Source organism: Anabas testudineus, chromosome 4 (genome assembly GCF_900324465.2).
Source record: "Anabas testudineus chromosome 4, fAnaTes1.2, whole genome shotgun sequence".
NCBI lineage: Eukaryota > Metazoa > Chordata > Actinopteri > Anabantiformes > Anabantidae > Anabas > Anabas testudineus.
Window position 1 is genome coordinate 25,127,289 of NC_046613.1, and position 15,967 is coordinate 25,143,255.

Below are 15,967 nucleotides of genomic sequence, written 5' to 3' on the forward strand. Positions count from 1 at the left end.
AGATCTTTGTCCTGTGTTCAGAGCTTCTTATCTGAAACAGCTGCTCACCGCTGCAGTAAAGTTACAGCGCGGACACCAGATGTGTGCTCCCATGTGAACTGCCTGCACAATTATACCTCTAAACAGTCACCTCCCTCCTATAATTTCCACGGCTCACAGCACCGCCTGCAGCCATTTGTCTGTCAGGCGTGTCCTCACCTGGGGTCAATCGTTCCCCAGCAGCAGGTCCATCATTAATCCTGGAGACACTGCCGGTCAGTGGATCAAAGTGCTTCCTGTGCTGCAGTTCTCCCAAACGTGTTCCTGTAAGCCCAACATCAGGTGAAGGAAGAGACCAGCAGGCTCCAAAGAGTCCGCGTCCAACTGCAAACCTTCCAAACTTTTTCCTCCTGCTGTCTTTACCTTCCTCTTCCTTTTGTTGATCATTAGACATCAACCGGCACCTGAACTCCCTCATCCGGGGCTACAGTCCCTCATCCGGGTCTACAGTCCCTCATCCGGGGCTACAGTCCCTCATCCGGGTCTACAGTCCCTCATCCGGGTCTACAGTCCCTCATCCGGGGCTACAGTCCCTCATCCGGGTCTACAGTCCCTCATCCGGGGCTACAGTCCCTCATCCGGGGCTACAGTCCCTCATCCGGGTCTACAGTCCCTCATCCGGGTCTACAGTCCCTCATCCGGGTCTACAGTCCCTCATCCGGGTCTACAGTCCCTCATCCGGGTCTACAGTCCCTCATCCGGGGCTACAGTCCCTCATCCGGGGCTACAGTCCCTCATCCGGGTCTACAGTCCCTCATCCGGGGCTACAGTCCCTCATCCGGGTCTACAGTCCCTCATCCGGGTCTACAGTCCCTCATCCGGGGCTACAGTCCCTCATCCGGGGCTACAGTCCCTCATCCGGGTCTACAGTCCCTCATCCGGGTCTACAGTCCCTCATCCGGGTCTACAGTCCCTACAGTTTCCCGTTTTTCCACCTCTACACTCTGAATTTAAACAACCTGCTGGATCCAGAACTCTTCCACAACTTTCTCTGCACGATAAAAACAAATCTCGTTCCCCATGAAACTGAAACAGTTCTTTCTAGAGCTCTTTACTTTAACGGTCGTCACCCTGGCTCAGGTATTTGCTTTGTACCTCAGTCGTAAGTCGCTCTGAATAAAAAAAACAAATGTTAATGTGACCTGATCTTCGTCTGAGTCCAGAGTATTAACACATATAATGTGTCTAAAATAAAAACACTCAGATCTTTACGTCTTTAAAACTTTAATCATCAATTATTGATCTTAGATCCTCTGAAAGCTCCTTGTAGCGAGGCCTGGCTCAGTGAAGTCGCTCTAGTCCACAGCTCCAAACTAATATTCTTAACTTTGCTATAGCCCAACTCCAATTAGCTTCTTTGAAGGGTTACTCCAAGGGTCACATACTTTTCCCACTAGCACTATGAGGTTTTTATGGTGAGTTGAGTTGAGTTTTCTCACGTTTTTATTTCACATTCTTTTTGTTAATACTTGACTTAGTTGAAGATCAGATCACATTTTGACAAATGACAAATGAATGCAGAAAACCATAAAAGTCCAAAGGTTCACATACTTTTTCTTGCCACTGTAGCTGTAGCTGTATCATTATTATTATTTTTACTTCCTGACTGCAGAGTAACAGGGTGTGGTCTTGTCTCTGGTTCAAGTTCAGAGTCTGACCTCCTGACCTTTAGTTGTTGGCTGTGGGGGCATATCAGGTCACAGCTGTGTGTGTGTTGTAGAAAGGCGATGCCCGGTGTCGGCGGCTGGCTGAATTATTCACGCTCCTCTGCGGTCGTCTCCCTCCCTGAAACCCGAGAGGAGAAGGTGAAGCAGCTCCCAACCTCCACCCGGCACTTGGGAGAGAATCTGAGCTCAGCTGACAACAACACAACACACAATGAGGGGGGAGGAGAGGGAGACAGAGAGGTGTGGAAACTCACCAGGAGAGAACAGAACATTTCTGTGGTTCCTGTGATTATGGGATGGCAGATCACAAACAGGCTCTCACTGATAGATCAGTCTGTTAGAGGTGGAGTCCCACATTGGTGGAAGGCTGTTGATGTATGATGAGATCCTGTTGGAGAAGCCTGGAGGATGGCGCTCAGTGACAGTTGTTTAACACGGCAAACAAATAATAATATATATATATATATATATATATATATATATATATATATATATATATATATATATATATATACTAATAATAGTTTTTACTGAGGCGAGCAAACCAAAGTCTTTACTTCTGTAAAAGTCACACACGATGTTCGACAACACCGTTGTTTGTCTCCATCTGGGGTTAACGCTCTGGAACTTTGTTTCTGTTTGTTTCTCTAAGATTATTTTTGATTTATTCTTAATTTGATCGTTTAACAGCACAGGAAACATGGAACTGGGAGATGAACCACTGCTGTGGCTCCTGGACGTTTACCAGCGGCTCTGCAGTCACACAACCACAACCACAGAGTCCTGTTGAATTTACAGCACATATTCACGGATCTTATGATTCCTCTTGACATCAGACTAAGCGTTCACGAGTACGCCAGAAATATCAGAATGGGATGTCATGGAATTTGTTGAGATCATGTAGAAAACATCTTGAGACGTGTTTTTCATCATCACCTTCACCTGCAGCTGTTTGAATGACTTTAAATCAGTTTTAGCATCATCTGTAGTGATTGATCTAACAACTGCTACATTATTAAAAACACCTCTGATTCCTTTCTGATGATTTGGTCCATTAACAGTTGGCTTTCAGTCATCCTGGGACAGTCCCAGTTAGACTTCATGAGTTTTCCTCCTGCTGAAATAAATTCATCTTCTAAACAATCTATGGAAAACAAACTCTCCAGTTTCTCCCTCGTTTCTCTCTTTTACACACAAGAGACAGTGAAATCCCAGAAATCTTTGTGCTTGAACAGTGCTAGTGGTATTCAATACCACACACACACACACACTCTGTGTGTACAAGGAGTGCTGAAATCAGCAGATCTGACCGCTGAGAGACTGGATTAGGACATGAGTGTTTCTGTTACAACGCAGATTTCTCACAGATTGAACGCTGAAACAAGCAGAGCGAGAGGTCTCACTCTGCCCAGATTTCAGGGAACACTGTATAAACTCAGACTCTTGATGTCTGACAGAGATCAAGATTCAACACAGCTGCAAACAGTGGAATCGACCCAACATCATCCAACTATTCATTTCCCAGAGTATCTGCTTTCTTTACGGAAACTTTAACGAGTTTCAGTGAGATTTTCATACATAAACATCGTGCTCTGTGATTATTACTCAGGCGTGCAAATACACACACAGACACAACAGAAACACCCAGAGAGACGGTCGATAGAGCATTAGCGTCTTTATTTTTTGTCGTTGTTGCATAGGAAATGCACATCTTGCTTCCAGTAAATTGAGTCTGCGTGGACATGGAGTCACTAATGGGGCCGAGAGGGATGGGTCTACAGTTCACCAGTTCAACAGAAACAACAGTCGGAAAAGGGAAGAACAGAACGACAGAGTGACAACAGAACAAGGGACAGCAGTAAGTCCGAGAGGACAACAGAGACGTCAGTGCAAACTCACAGCTAAGAACACAGAGGGTGGACAAACAATGGTACCGGACACAACGAATGCAAACTAGTTAACACTGAACAAAAGTGTAAGACCGGGTCGTGGACCCGGTGCGACGGCAGCAGAAAACACCGCCCTGTTCCATAAAAGAGTTGTAGAGGCACAAGGTTTAAGTCAGTTCTGGGTGAGGATGCAGGTGAGGAGGTGAGGTCGACGGGTGGATGATGATGGAGGAACCAAAACGGGTGGTGGTGACGATTATGACGGGCAGTGTGCAGGGGATGATGGGATATGTGAGGTGAACGTGTGATTGGACTGCTCCAGGAGGCAGCCGGCCCTGCTGCGCTCGGCGTAAAGATAAAGCTCCGCTTCCTCCAGATTGTCGTGCGTCTCCTCCGGACAGCTGAGCGAGTAGTGTGAGCTTGACGTGAAACATTTTTTACATCATGATGTGAAGATTTCTGTTCTGTTGTGTTCTGTAAAGGACCAGTCCAGCACCTTAGCCTCTGATAATAATCATGCTCTCGTGTTTTCAGTCATTGACTTTTACATTTCTTTCCAATTATGAAGCTCAGAACTTCGTCTCAGCTTCGTTGACTCTCTAAATGTTGTTGGAGTTTTTAACAAAAGCTGCTGACGGGACCCAAAGGTGAAACTATTCACCAGCTTCACATTTGGATCAGACGTCCTGAAAGTACAATCATGGCTGGATTAGGGGCCACAGGGGTCAATGAAACAACAACCAGAAACAAGAAAGTCCAATTAAAGTATTAAAAACAGAAACTTTCAGTCATTATCACAAAGAAACATAAAGTGATTACAAAGATGTAAAAGTAGTAGACAGAAACAGAACTACTTCAAATGAAGAACAGAATCCAAACTGTCAAGTTCTGACCGTCACTGAGCATGATTAGAATTATAATTAATGATTATAATATGACTGAGTCTGAATATTTGATGTTTTCAGGCTGAAACACCAGGTCAGGAAATCTAATGTTAACCTCTCAGGGAGAACAGGCTCCACACAGAAAGAACCCTATCAGAGGATTCAAACTCAGTCCTGATATAATCCCACTGGCGTTTTGCTCATAGAACCAGGGTGACGTACTAAAAAACACGGAGCATGTTCAGTTTGAACTGGAACTGTCCTTCAACAAAACCGCACGGTCATCAGAAAAGTTCTGTTTCTAAAAGACACACAAGTCAAAGAACCAGTTTCAAAGAGCTGAGCTGCATCGACAGGCTCAGTCGAAAACTAAAGGAGCCACTGGAGGTGAACTAGACAAGCCAATCGACCCCAGCTGGCCTGGGACCGGGAGAGGAGGACTGGGGGGAGTCTCCCAGGTGTTAGCTACCTCCTTCTCTTTCTAGACCTTTCTCATCCTGGAGGAGCGGCGGCTCGTTTGAAGTCCTGCTGGGGAGACACAGCGGAGACTCAATGAGGAAGGAGGGGGATTCTGTCCCAGATAGTGCTGAGCTCTGCAGAAAAAGGCCGAGGCCATCGATTCGATCTCCTGCAGGAAACTGAGACATTTCACAGCCTGCTGGTCAATGCAGACAGAGGAGGGGGCGGCCAGACCGGCCAGGTGTTTGCTGATGTTCAAAGTTAGCCGGAGATTGTCTGCGGCAGGTCGCTGATCGCCTGGGGCAGTCGTCACGGCGACACACCCGTCGGATCAATGACCACAAAGTGACACAGTAGAAAACTGTGCTCGATGGAGATGAAGATAAAGGATGGAGAGAGGAGGTGACACAGTTTGAGGCTTATACAGTAGGAAGAAGTCAGAAAAAGACGAAGAGGAACCAAAACAGTAACAGAACAATCTGGGTTTTGTAATTGTTTTTCTAATTTGTCGTCTTGGTAACAGCGTATAGGCGATTATGGAAGAGCATGCAGTTATATCTTATGGTTATTGTACATCAGCTATAATCTGAGGGGCCTGACAGACAGCAAAGGCTACTGGTGTTCAGAAATTCCAACAGTTACAAACAATTATTGTAGTCAGTATTCAGAAGAGCATTATAATACAGGTTTCACAGGCACTACATTTGATCTTTTTCCATATATCATGTAATATGCTGGTTTGTTTTTCTTTTTCATTTCTTTTCTGTCCGTAGAAGCTGGGATCTGGAAACGGAAGGATCGGTCGTAAACGAAGGCAGAGGCTGAAACTTTTCACAGAGTAGATACCAAAGTCCACGTGGGCAGGCGCACGCACGTGCACGTGTGGATGTTTGTTTTTAGTCAGTGCATAGTTCTCATGCAGATTAGACTGCTATGCTTTGTTACGCTGTCAGGAAGCATGATAGTGAGTTCAAATTGTCACACTCCACCTCCTCTTCTCTGGCTTGATTTAACACTTAGCACCATGTAATGGTTTGCAATAGGATAAATAAATATCTTTGCAAAGGAGCAGTGACACTGTAATTCATTACAGTTGAGCGCTGGAGAGCAGCTTCAGTGTTACCTGCCTCCTCGTCCAATGACTTTCCTTCATCTCTCTAAAGTGGGGCCATTTGTACTCATTTCCCGGCTCGCGCCCGGGCACAGCTGACACGAAGAAGGATGTCTTCCTTCTGCTCCGTGCTCAGCTCAGAAGGAGAAAGGGCTGCGTTTTTGTTTAAATCAGTTTAGAGCGAGTGAAAGCTGCTGGAGGTGGATTTCAGGTGTCACTGAAGCTCTCCACATTCCTTCAACGATTGTTCTACAAGTACTGTTGGTTCAGCGTTGCTATAATTCACATACTCGGGTCTCTAAGGTGACTCAAAAAACTTCACGTTGGGTGGATTGAAAACACCCTGGTACAAAACTGAAGAATTCTGCCCCTCGTCACATCAAGTCATTCTTATTCTTAGTTATTTTTGAGCCCTCCAAACCGCAGACTTGCACAGCCAGTCCGGTCTGATGTGTTTCTCAGGAGGAGGTGTGGAGGGGGGTGGAAGGTGTTTTTGGGATAATCTCTGCCCAGGAGAATTTGGACAAACGTGAAGACAACAAAGGCGTTAGCATAAAAAGCCCAGCCTTCATTCAACCCTGTTTCCTGATGGAGCGGCAGAATTCCTCAAAGCAAGAATTCAAAAATCAACTCTTAGTGCGAAGCAAGACGATGGAGGGAGGGTACTGACACGGGGGAAATGCAAGTGCTTCTCCTCTACACTTTTAAACAGTGTCTCTCATTGGCTCTCATTTTGCTGGTTGAACAAACTTTGGATCGCTTTTTTAGATTTCGGGGTGGAGGAAGCTGCAGGATTCTCCGTCAGTTAGAGACTCAGAGGGGTTGTTTCAGATTTGTCTTTGGGAGGAGGTTCATGTCAGAAAGGGTCTCTGTTGATGGGGGTCAGCATGTGGTGCTTGTTGGACGCAGCGTGGGGCTTTACAGGCTCATCGCTCTCTCAGCCTCAGCTTTGATTAGTGTCTGGTTTCTGTATGAGCTTCACCTCCACCACCACCCAGTGACTCTTCACAACCGACTGCAGTTCCAGTGAGATTTGAGTTGCTGCTCATTTCTTTGCAATCGTTCACTACACTTGACTATTTGCACATCTGTTTTAACCTGTCTGCAAAAATAATTCTTAAAAAGAAGAAACCACTCATCGCTCTCCACCGGCTGCAGAGATTGAACAGATTCATTTGCTTTTAAATTTACTGAACTGAGAGAAAACTCATTTTAAGTGTAATTAACATTATATATATATGTACAGAAATATTCTGTTTTTGGAGGTTCTTAAATTATTACACGTCATTATCGTGTTCTTGCAGTTATCTGGAACCCATAAGGTTTTCACTTGTGAACACAAGAGATCAAACTCTTTTTGTGAGCACAGTTTGTAAAAGAAGCCCCAACACTTTTTATCTATATCTGGACAAACTCCACACTGTAGCTTTCATTCATCCAGATGGAAATTACTGAGCTCACAGTGGGTGGTGGAGTCGTACTGGAGTTCATTATATTGAGAGGTGGTTCTAATGTTTTGGCCTCCTCACTAATTTTAATTAGGACTGTCAAAACATAACAAACACATGCTAATATAAGTATTTTCGTAAAACAAAACCTCTTTTGTATAGTGACGGTTTTAAGCGTGTTTACACCACTTTTCTTATTTTGCCTGACGCTCGAGCCGACGCTACTCGTCGCTGGGATTTGTTAGGTGTGGACATCTGTTACTTGTTGAGCATCGACACACAGAACACCCACAGAAAAGTTATGTGTATGTTCAGGAAACAGAGAAGTTGACATGAATAAATATTTAGCAGAGGTTGAGGTGAGATTGTTTCTGGCAGTTGCTACTTCCAGTCAACATGAAGAGAAGGTTTCAACATCCACCACTCTGCAGAAACCAACAAAACTCAATCTGCTCGGTCAAACTATGTCTCTGTCTGTGCATTTTTACATAAAAACCTGTTTCATGAGTCCAATCCAAAATGTCTGTACATTAAAATCAGCCTAGTAACACAGCAAATGAGCAGAAACTCTGATCCCACTAGAACACGCCTTTGTCCTGTGACCTGTCGTTCCTCAGCTGATTATCTGCTGTGTGCATGTGATGCTGTGATGAGCAGCAGTGGATGTGTGGATGGACGGAGATCACAGAGGACCTCCAGGCTCAGGTAGGGCTGGGTGAGGAGGAGGAGGTGGAGGAGGAGGGGTGATCTTGTGGGCCAGTGAAGAAAGAAACAGATGGAAAAGAAAAAGAATCATGTTGCATAATCAAGCTGTTTATTTTCCTGCATGGAATGGTGAACACAAAAAAGATGCCTAGATGCATTTATAGTAGGGGCATCCTTTGGCTGGCTATGTCATTGTCTCCTGCCTAAAACTAAATTTTTAAAATGCATAAAAAACGCTCACTTTTCTTACCAGTTTTCCTCAGAATTACCTAGATTTAGCTTCATCAACACTGATGCAACAAATAACCTTCAAAACATACAGCATACTGTAACATCCATTTACAATGGTCTTATCACCACAGCGCCCTATACTTTTTAAGTACAGGAATATGCTATACCATCAACAGAGGAAATGTCCTTAAATACATACAAAAAGGAAAGCAAATAAAGAAAAAGAAAGAAAACAAGGAAACAGGAAAGTTTTCAACTCCAGTTCCCAGAAAACAAACCAAACCAGTTCTAGTAATGTGGCCTCGATACAAACAATCAGAAAATTCACAACACTAGTTTTTCCTCATTTAATCAATGTTACAAAAGTCCTGCATTATAAAATAGGGCAGCTTTAAAATCAGTGTACTTAATAAACTATACAACATACAAACGCGTCTCCCGGTCGGGCCCAGTGGCCCCGCGGCTCTGCCCTTCGTCCGTTAAGAGCTAACTCTTCTCTGCGTCTCTTCGCTGCTGTACCAGAACTAAATTACACACACAACACAAGAACAAAAAAACACACTGCCCGAACTATTGCTTTTATATCTTTTTCATTTTTTCTTTCTTTAAAAAGGGTGCAATTTTGTCGTTCTCTTACACACAGCCAAATGTTGCTGATTAGATGCGAGGCTGTTTCACAAGGTTTTTGTGACACTTAAAAAATGTCCGTGCAATTTTTTTTCCCTTCGCTCTGTTTAAGCCCTGGAAGCTGTATATTTTTATTTCATACTTTTTCACTATTGTCATTTATTTCATATTTAGTGCAGATAATTAAGGAAGTAATGCCCAACTCATGGCTGAAGGGTAGGCAAGAACAGAGACCAAACAAACATGTCACACTAAGAGGAAACACACAACCTATACAAGTGGAACTACTAAACCATCACAGCCGACGGTTGCTGTCCGTTTCATTTTGTCGACGGACTGAACACAAAAGGTCTAAACAGTTTATTCACTAAAGCTCTGCTGAGCAGGGCGGGGGGGTGGTTAAAATGCTGGACGTTATCAAAAATGTTTGTAGTTTTCTGCGTGATGGAGAAGAGGTTGGACTTGTTTAAGGCTTGCCTGTGACCAGAGCAATAAAAATAAAAACCCTTTCAAAAAGAGAGACCCGAATGTAGTAGTGCGGTAGATTATTGAAACGGAAAGAAAAGGGAGAAAGAAGGGAAACCCAAGCGATGGCAGCTTAGTGTGGCTGGATTCTGCAATCTAGAGACCAACCACAGTCACGTGCACGCGAACTTTGGCTGAAAGAAAAACCAAACGTAATAAACAATATAAGACTAAATAAATCTAAGTGAGTGCAAGCAGGCATTGCATATTTTATGTCCTCGTTATTCATATCTGGGAACAAAAGAAGGACGAACAAAAAGAAAAGGAAACAGGAAGACTTGAAGCTGATATCATCATGGTCATCCCACCAGGACAGGATGTTTAACTGAATGATCCACCGGGCAGTGAGCAGTAAACAGTGTCTTCACAAAGCAACGCAAAATTTGGTGAAATAAGCACAATGTCCTCAACTGCTAACAACACACAGTGACAGAAACGGATTTTCACTACATTTCAATTTGACATTTTTCTATTTGTATTTATTATTTACTTTAAATTCTCTTATAAATTAATTGTTTTTTCTAAATTACTAGCTAAAAAGTTAGGATCCATGAAATAAACTGCTAAATGTATAGGAAACTGAAGTGAAGTGAATTCTTTTACTAGCTAAACTGAACGAAACACACTTAGCTGTTAAAAAACCACCCAATTGTTGAAAAAACCCAGAATAGAACAGTTAGCTGCTAAAATCAACTAATCTGACTAAAAACCTGTCAGATTAAACCTGATTCACAGTATTTACCTGCAAATGAAATGAAACATGAAACCAAACTCTTCTGGTAAGTAGCAGCTAAACTGAACTGTTAAGGATTGTGGAGCACCGGAGGAAAATGCCTTCTGGCTGTATTTCTACGTCAAACCAGTTGGAGATGCTAATCCCCACGGTTAGCTCACGCTGTCAGCTTTTCCACACTGCACTGCTTTTTAAACTTAGTTAACCTGAACACTTTGAGCTGCCGAAGTGAACAACGAGTAAAGCTAAACTGAATCTAAATCAACAAAACTTTAGCTAACCGTGATTTCAAATATCTTAGCCGCTAAGCTCTTGATTATTAGAGATATGAACCTGTTAGAAACGGTAACAGTTCCTGATCTGTTAGGGACACAGGAGAAGAATGAGTCCACCATTCATCAAACTAGACTGCTAGCTAAGCTGCTAAATTAACCAATAGATACCCTGAATGTTAAACTCTTTAAAACTTGGGATTATCACTAAATGTGTCCCTTATACGTATTTCTTTGTTAGTTATCTCCATTGTTTGCTGTCAATATACAGTTGTTTTGTAATTAGTAGTTAACCTGAATCAAACAGTTTCAGCTGCTACACATCACTGTTAGCTAAAATATACAGTTTTTAGATAAATACTGTAACTTCAGCGCAGCCAACATTACAGAAACAGACTTGGTGCTCATTTCACCAAATTTCCCTACGTTGCGATCAGGTGTGTGGGAGTGATGGACCTGCTAACAGCTGGTGCAGATTTCACCTGCGAGGCCTCCGCTCAGCACTGCAGGTAGTGGGGTCAGAAAGCAGAGCAGTCCTGAGACCCTGTCACACTGAGAGTGTACGAGTGAAAGCACAGCGTTCCTCATCAGCTCTAACGCTCCAGTTACATAGAAAATCTCAGGTGTGGAGGGTGGTTTTTAGGAATATGAAGGGAGAAGTAGGAGAACTCAATAAAACAAGACTCTCCACATTGGATCTCAGGACTGGACCTTAGCTGAAGGCACATTGATGAGGAACAATTGTTTTCGTGCAGTTTGATGATAAAAGAGAACGTCTTGGAACTAAAATGTAGAACTGATCTGTTGCTGAAGAAAAAGCAAGGAAGTGAAGGAAGGAGAAATAAAAAGAATGGAGAGATGCCGAGAAGCGAAGAGAGCTGGTTGTTTGTGAAGGGGAGCGGTAAAAAGGCCTTTACTGGGCCAAACTAATAGACGGCTGCTGGCAAGTGCCTGATGTTGGGTTTACAATATAGTGTCTTTATCTCACTAACTACATCATCTATGGAAAAATTTGTCACTAACACTAAAACATGCAGATTTTTTTGTTCATTTTTTCTTTTTCACTTAAATTCACTTTTGTTCAATGCTGGATGGTCATAAGAGTGTGTGTGTGTGTGTGTGTGTGTGCATGTGAGTGTATATATATTTATATATATATAGTATAGAAAAGGAAAAACTAAACTGAAGTTCAATAAAATGCTAAGTTGCATGTGAAGCGCTCGACTGTTTTGTCTGTTTGTGGACAAAAGCTTCCAGAGTTACCCTCTGCTCCGCCTCTTTATCACTAAACCACACCCCCTGATTACACACTCGCGGCCCACTGGCCAACTGCAGGAATAAGTGCTTTTGATTGGGTAGGACCTCTAGGAGACCCAGCCAATCATTGGGCAGCCGTCAGCTGGCAGTACCCGTTATAGAAACAGAAACCCGGAGAAACCCGAAGAAAACATGATTACGCTTCAGCTTAAATTCACTCATTTTCTCCTGATTTTGCAAAGAGAAATTCAAATTGTTTTTTATGTTACATAAAAGATGTGCTCATTAAAATAAATTAATCGCTTAGTGTTTTTTTTTTTTAACAAAATGAAACAGCAGACTTCAGCTGCAGAAATGCCTTAAAAAATGATTGTTTCAAATGATGATAGTTCTTAAAGGGATCCTTGTTCTACCATGCTAACAGCTTTACAAGATGAACAAACAACAAATAATAAACAGTAAAAGTGAATACAGCTCCCCCTATTTCTCACAAGGCTAAGGTTTCTAGTCCAATGCTGTGTTGTTAGCTTTTGTACCCCAATATTTTAGAGTCCCAGAGGTGTGAGCGGACTAGGAAGAAAAATATATATTTATATATACTTTTCAACAACTGTTTTTTCAACGAGCTATCTTACAAAGATATTTAACTATCCAACAGCTAGCCAACAAAATTGCACTTTCCTCATGATCAATATTCCACTGGTTAAAATTTAGTAACGTATCTCTCTCCTGGCTGCCTGCTTCGTTTCGGACACCAGAGTTTTCTGCCCACTCTTAGCATGCTGTAGCTTCACCCAAACTGGTGGATGGATAGAGGAGGAAGAGGAGGGGACCAGCTGAAATGACGGCTAAGAGAGAAAAATCAATAAGCCATGAAGCCAAAGCCTCCCAGATAAACGAGCTTGGATCCACCAGCGTCCGGTTGCAACACTTCACATCGACAAACCCGTTTCCCCACGTTCATCACACCCCTCCACTCAAACTCCCCCATCGTAAGCCCCCACCCCACCATGTGGAGTTAATGTGATACAGGCAGGGCCTCTGTTTGTGCCAACGCCACCTCCTGTCAGGTCAGGTCTTTCCATTAAGCACAAGTCCATGTCCTTGGAAAGAGACTTGTTGACTTCCTCCCTTCCTGACCTGCCACCAACCAGGGGTGGGGTCAAGTGGTGATGACGTCCAACCCAGGAGGTGTGTTGGGGCTCAGGCATTGGGCTCAGGAGGTATTAGCTGAGCTAGGTAAAATCTCCCCACCCTGCAAGAATGGCGCATCTCATCCTGTACCACCAACCAAACTGACCCCAAGCCATCAGGATCCAAAAGGATGGGGGTGTCAGATGGTGAGTGTGGGGAGGGCATGACTGGATGCGCACACTGTTGTAGATGATGGGAGGGTATGTATGTAGTTTCTTGAGACGGGAAGCTCTGTGGACCAGTCTTGCAGCATTCCCAAAATCAAAGACTCACTCCCCCTACAAATTTCTCAGCCTGAATGGGGTTTTGGAGGCAGGAGGGGGACAGGGTCTGGCACTATACATGGACACTGACATATGTACCATATGTCTAAAGGGAAGTCTATGACATACGGTTTACAGAGTGGGTGTTTAACACCGGGGTTGGGGTGCATTTGATCCGCTGTAGCCATGCTGATGCTGTTGAGTCTCTGTATGGCGCTGGTGGGGGTGGAGTCAGGCGCAGAGGAGGAGGGGGGCTGTAGGGGCTGGTCAAGACAGGGCGGCTCTCTGTTGCAGCTGGCATCAAAAGTCAAAGGTCAAGGAGGAGGCTGCAGCAATCTGTCATACAGGTGGGTGGAGGGTGGGGTGGCCTCTGGAGTCTTTATCCCAGGTACCACTGTGGAGAAACAGAGAGAATTTTATGATGTGGTCTAATGACTGCAGACGCCGACACCGACTGAAGTCCAACCTGTCTGCTTCACCTTAGGTCTGGCTCAAGCTAAGTGTAGCATCTTTGTAGCTGCTAACATGGGTTGAATTGTGTTTAATAGATTAATAAAGAGTTTAAATCCAAAAACACAAGACGATGTTTCGTCTGCTCTCTAGTTTATACATTTTTTTACTTAGCACAAATCTCACCGACTCCTGGGGCATTACTTTCTGTGTTTGTGTGGACAAATTAGAGTTTGTTACCATCGTTGTGAAGACATTTTGTCTTTTCCTCACACCTTCAAAGACCAGCTTGTTTCAAGGGTTCAGGTTAGAATCGGGTTTACTGTAGGTCATGGTTAAACTTAAGGTTGGGGTTAGACATTTGGTTGTGATGGTTATGGTTGGTGTGGAGGATAGGGGATGCATTATATGAGTGATTGTCCTCACAAACAGTAAGACCATCCTATGTGAGTCCGGTATTGATCTCCAAAGGTGCCTGTTTCATGAATCTCTGCCTCCTCTTCCTCGCTGCCCCGCTAAGTTCAAGTTCATCCTAGCCTTACATCATGTCTGGTTGCTAGGGACAACCAGACGGCCCGGGACGTGACTACCATTGCCAAGGCAACCGCATCGTCCACCACCCCAGCCCCCCCAACCTTCCTCTCCTTCCTGCTTTTCTTTCTTTACATTCATCTTCTCTCAGTCCGCCCCCCCGACTTGCTCTGCACTTCTTCACACACACAAACACACTGATATCGATTTGATGCACACACACCGAACACACACTCTTAAAAAATTTAGACGCAATTTAGAAAATGTGTTTTCAAATACTGAATGTAAAGTGGAAGTTTAAATAAAACACATGAAGGTAAGTAGTTTCTGTGTGAGTGTGTGTGTGTGTGTTGCAGGGTTTCTCTGCACTCAGACCTCAGCTGCTCCTGACTCGTTGTAATTCTACTGCTGTGTGTGTGTGTGTGTGTGTGCGCAGTAGTGATAGAGGAGAAGACTGGAAGGTTAGTTTTTAATCAATACAACTTGCTGACGCTGGGACTTTTCTGCCTCTCTCACTTACTCCCTCTCTCTCTCCTGTGTCTCCCTGTGTCTCTCGGCCTCTCGCTCGCTCCCTGCACTGCAGCTCCTCCCTCTGTCCTGAGAAGACTCAGAGAAGATGAAACTCTCACAGGCCAGACACCGTGTATGTGTGTGTGCGGGGTAATGTTACCACACAGTGAGCTGATGCTGACAGCTGTGATTCAGCCTGTAGATACAGACAGTGAGCGAGAGAAAGACCAAGAATTTGAGTGGGTTTTGATCCAAATGCAGTGAAGATTTTAGATGAATTTCTAGCAATTCTGGAAAGAGATAATATAAGCGAATCACGTTTCCATCCCTTGCTCTAATGGGAATATTCAGTTGGTCTGTCAGCAGCTGCTGAGATGTTCAGTCAGGTGCCAAGAGAAACAAACGAGAGATGATGAAAATCTGACATTTACATTTGTTTTACACAGATATCGATGTCAGTCTTCTCAGTCTTGTCGCTCGATCTACATGCGTCATGTACGACAGAGTTAATTCACTAAGTCTGTTTTTATCAGAACACAAAGTTTGACACGTCAGCCAAGTTTTCAAGACTGTGCTCCTCACGTCTCTCGTCCTGATGGCGCTGATGATAGAAACATTAACTTTTGTTCACATTTTTCACCATGTCACTTTTTACATATATGTACTATTCTTGCATGTTTACATCTTTTTTGTGCAGACAAGTTTACAACAGAACTGCTGGTTTTATTCACATACCACTGACACTTACTCTTCTTTTAAAAACCTAAGATCAACAACAATCCTTGACTATGACTGTTTTTCATATTGTCAACAAATCCTCACAAGTACTCAAAAGTGCCAATATCACAGTTTGAAAATACTCCATCAAGTGGAGGCACGGAATCAGCAAAATGTACTTTATATATTAAAAGTACAAAAAGCAGGGAACAATGAGAGTGCGTCAGCATGGTGTTTTTTTTTTTGTCTTTCTGTCAGAAGGAATATGATTATTCATTGTATTGTATTATGTCCATGTGCATCTCCCTGAGCACTGTTACTGGTGCTGTGTGTAAGTACAGAGACACTAGAAACAGGAGTCAAATTTCCTGCCCAACAAAGCAGATTCTGAGTCTGAACTACAGAATTGTCAGTTTTTTATTGCAGCTCTGATTTTAATGGAGCCTGTTCAGATC

At 43.6% G+C, this 15,967-nt stretch overlaps 1 protein-coding gene across 1 annotated transcript in view; it reads right to left on the minus strand.

Annotated features, from left to right (window-relative positions):
• Nucleotides 1–8,289: 8,289 nt before the first annotated feature.
• nfia (nuclear factor I/A) overlaps nucleotides 8,290–15,967 on the minus strand; it is a 154,729-nt gene continuing 147,051 nt past the window's right edge. The window contains exon 13 of the mRNA XM_026345750.1: nucleotides 8,290–13,698. Within this exon, the coding sequence (XP_026201535.1) occupies nucleotides 13,684–13,698 (15 nt within the window). The 3' untranslated portion in view covers nucleotides 8,290–13,683. The remainder of the gene's footprint in view (nucleotides 13,699–15,967) is intronic.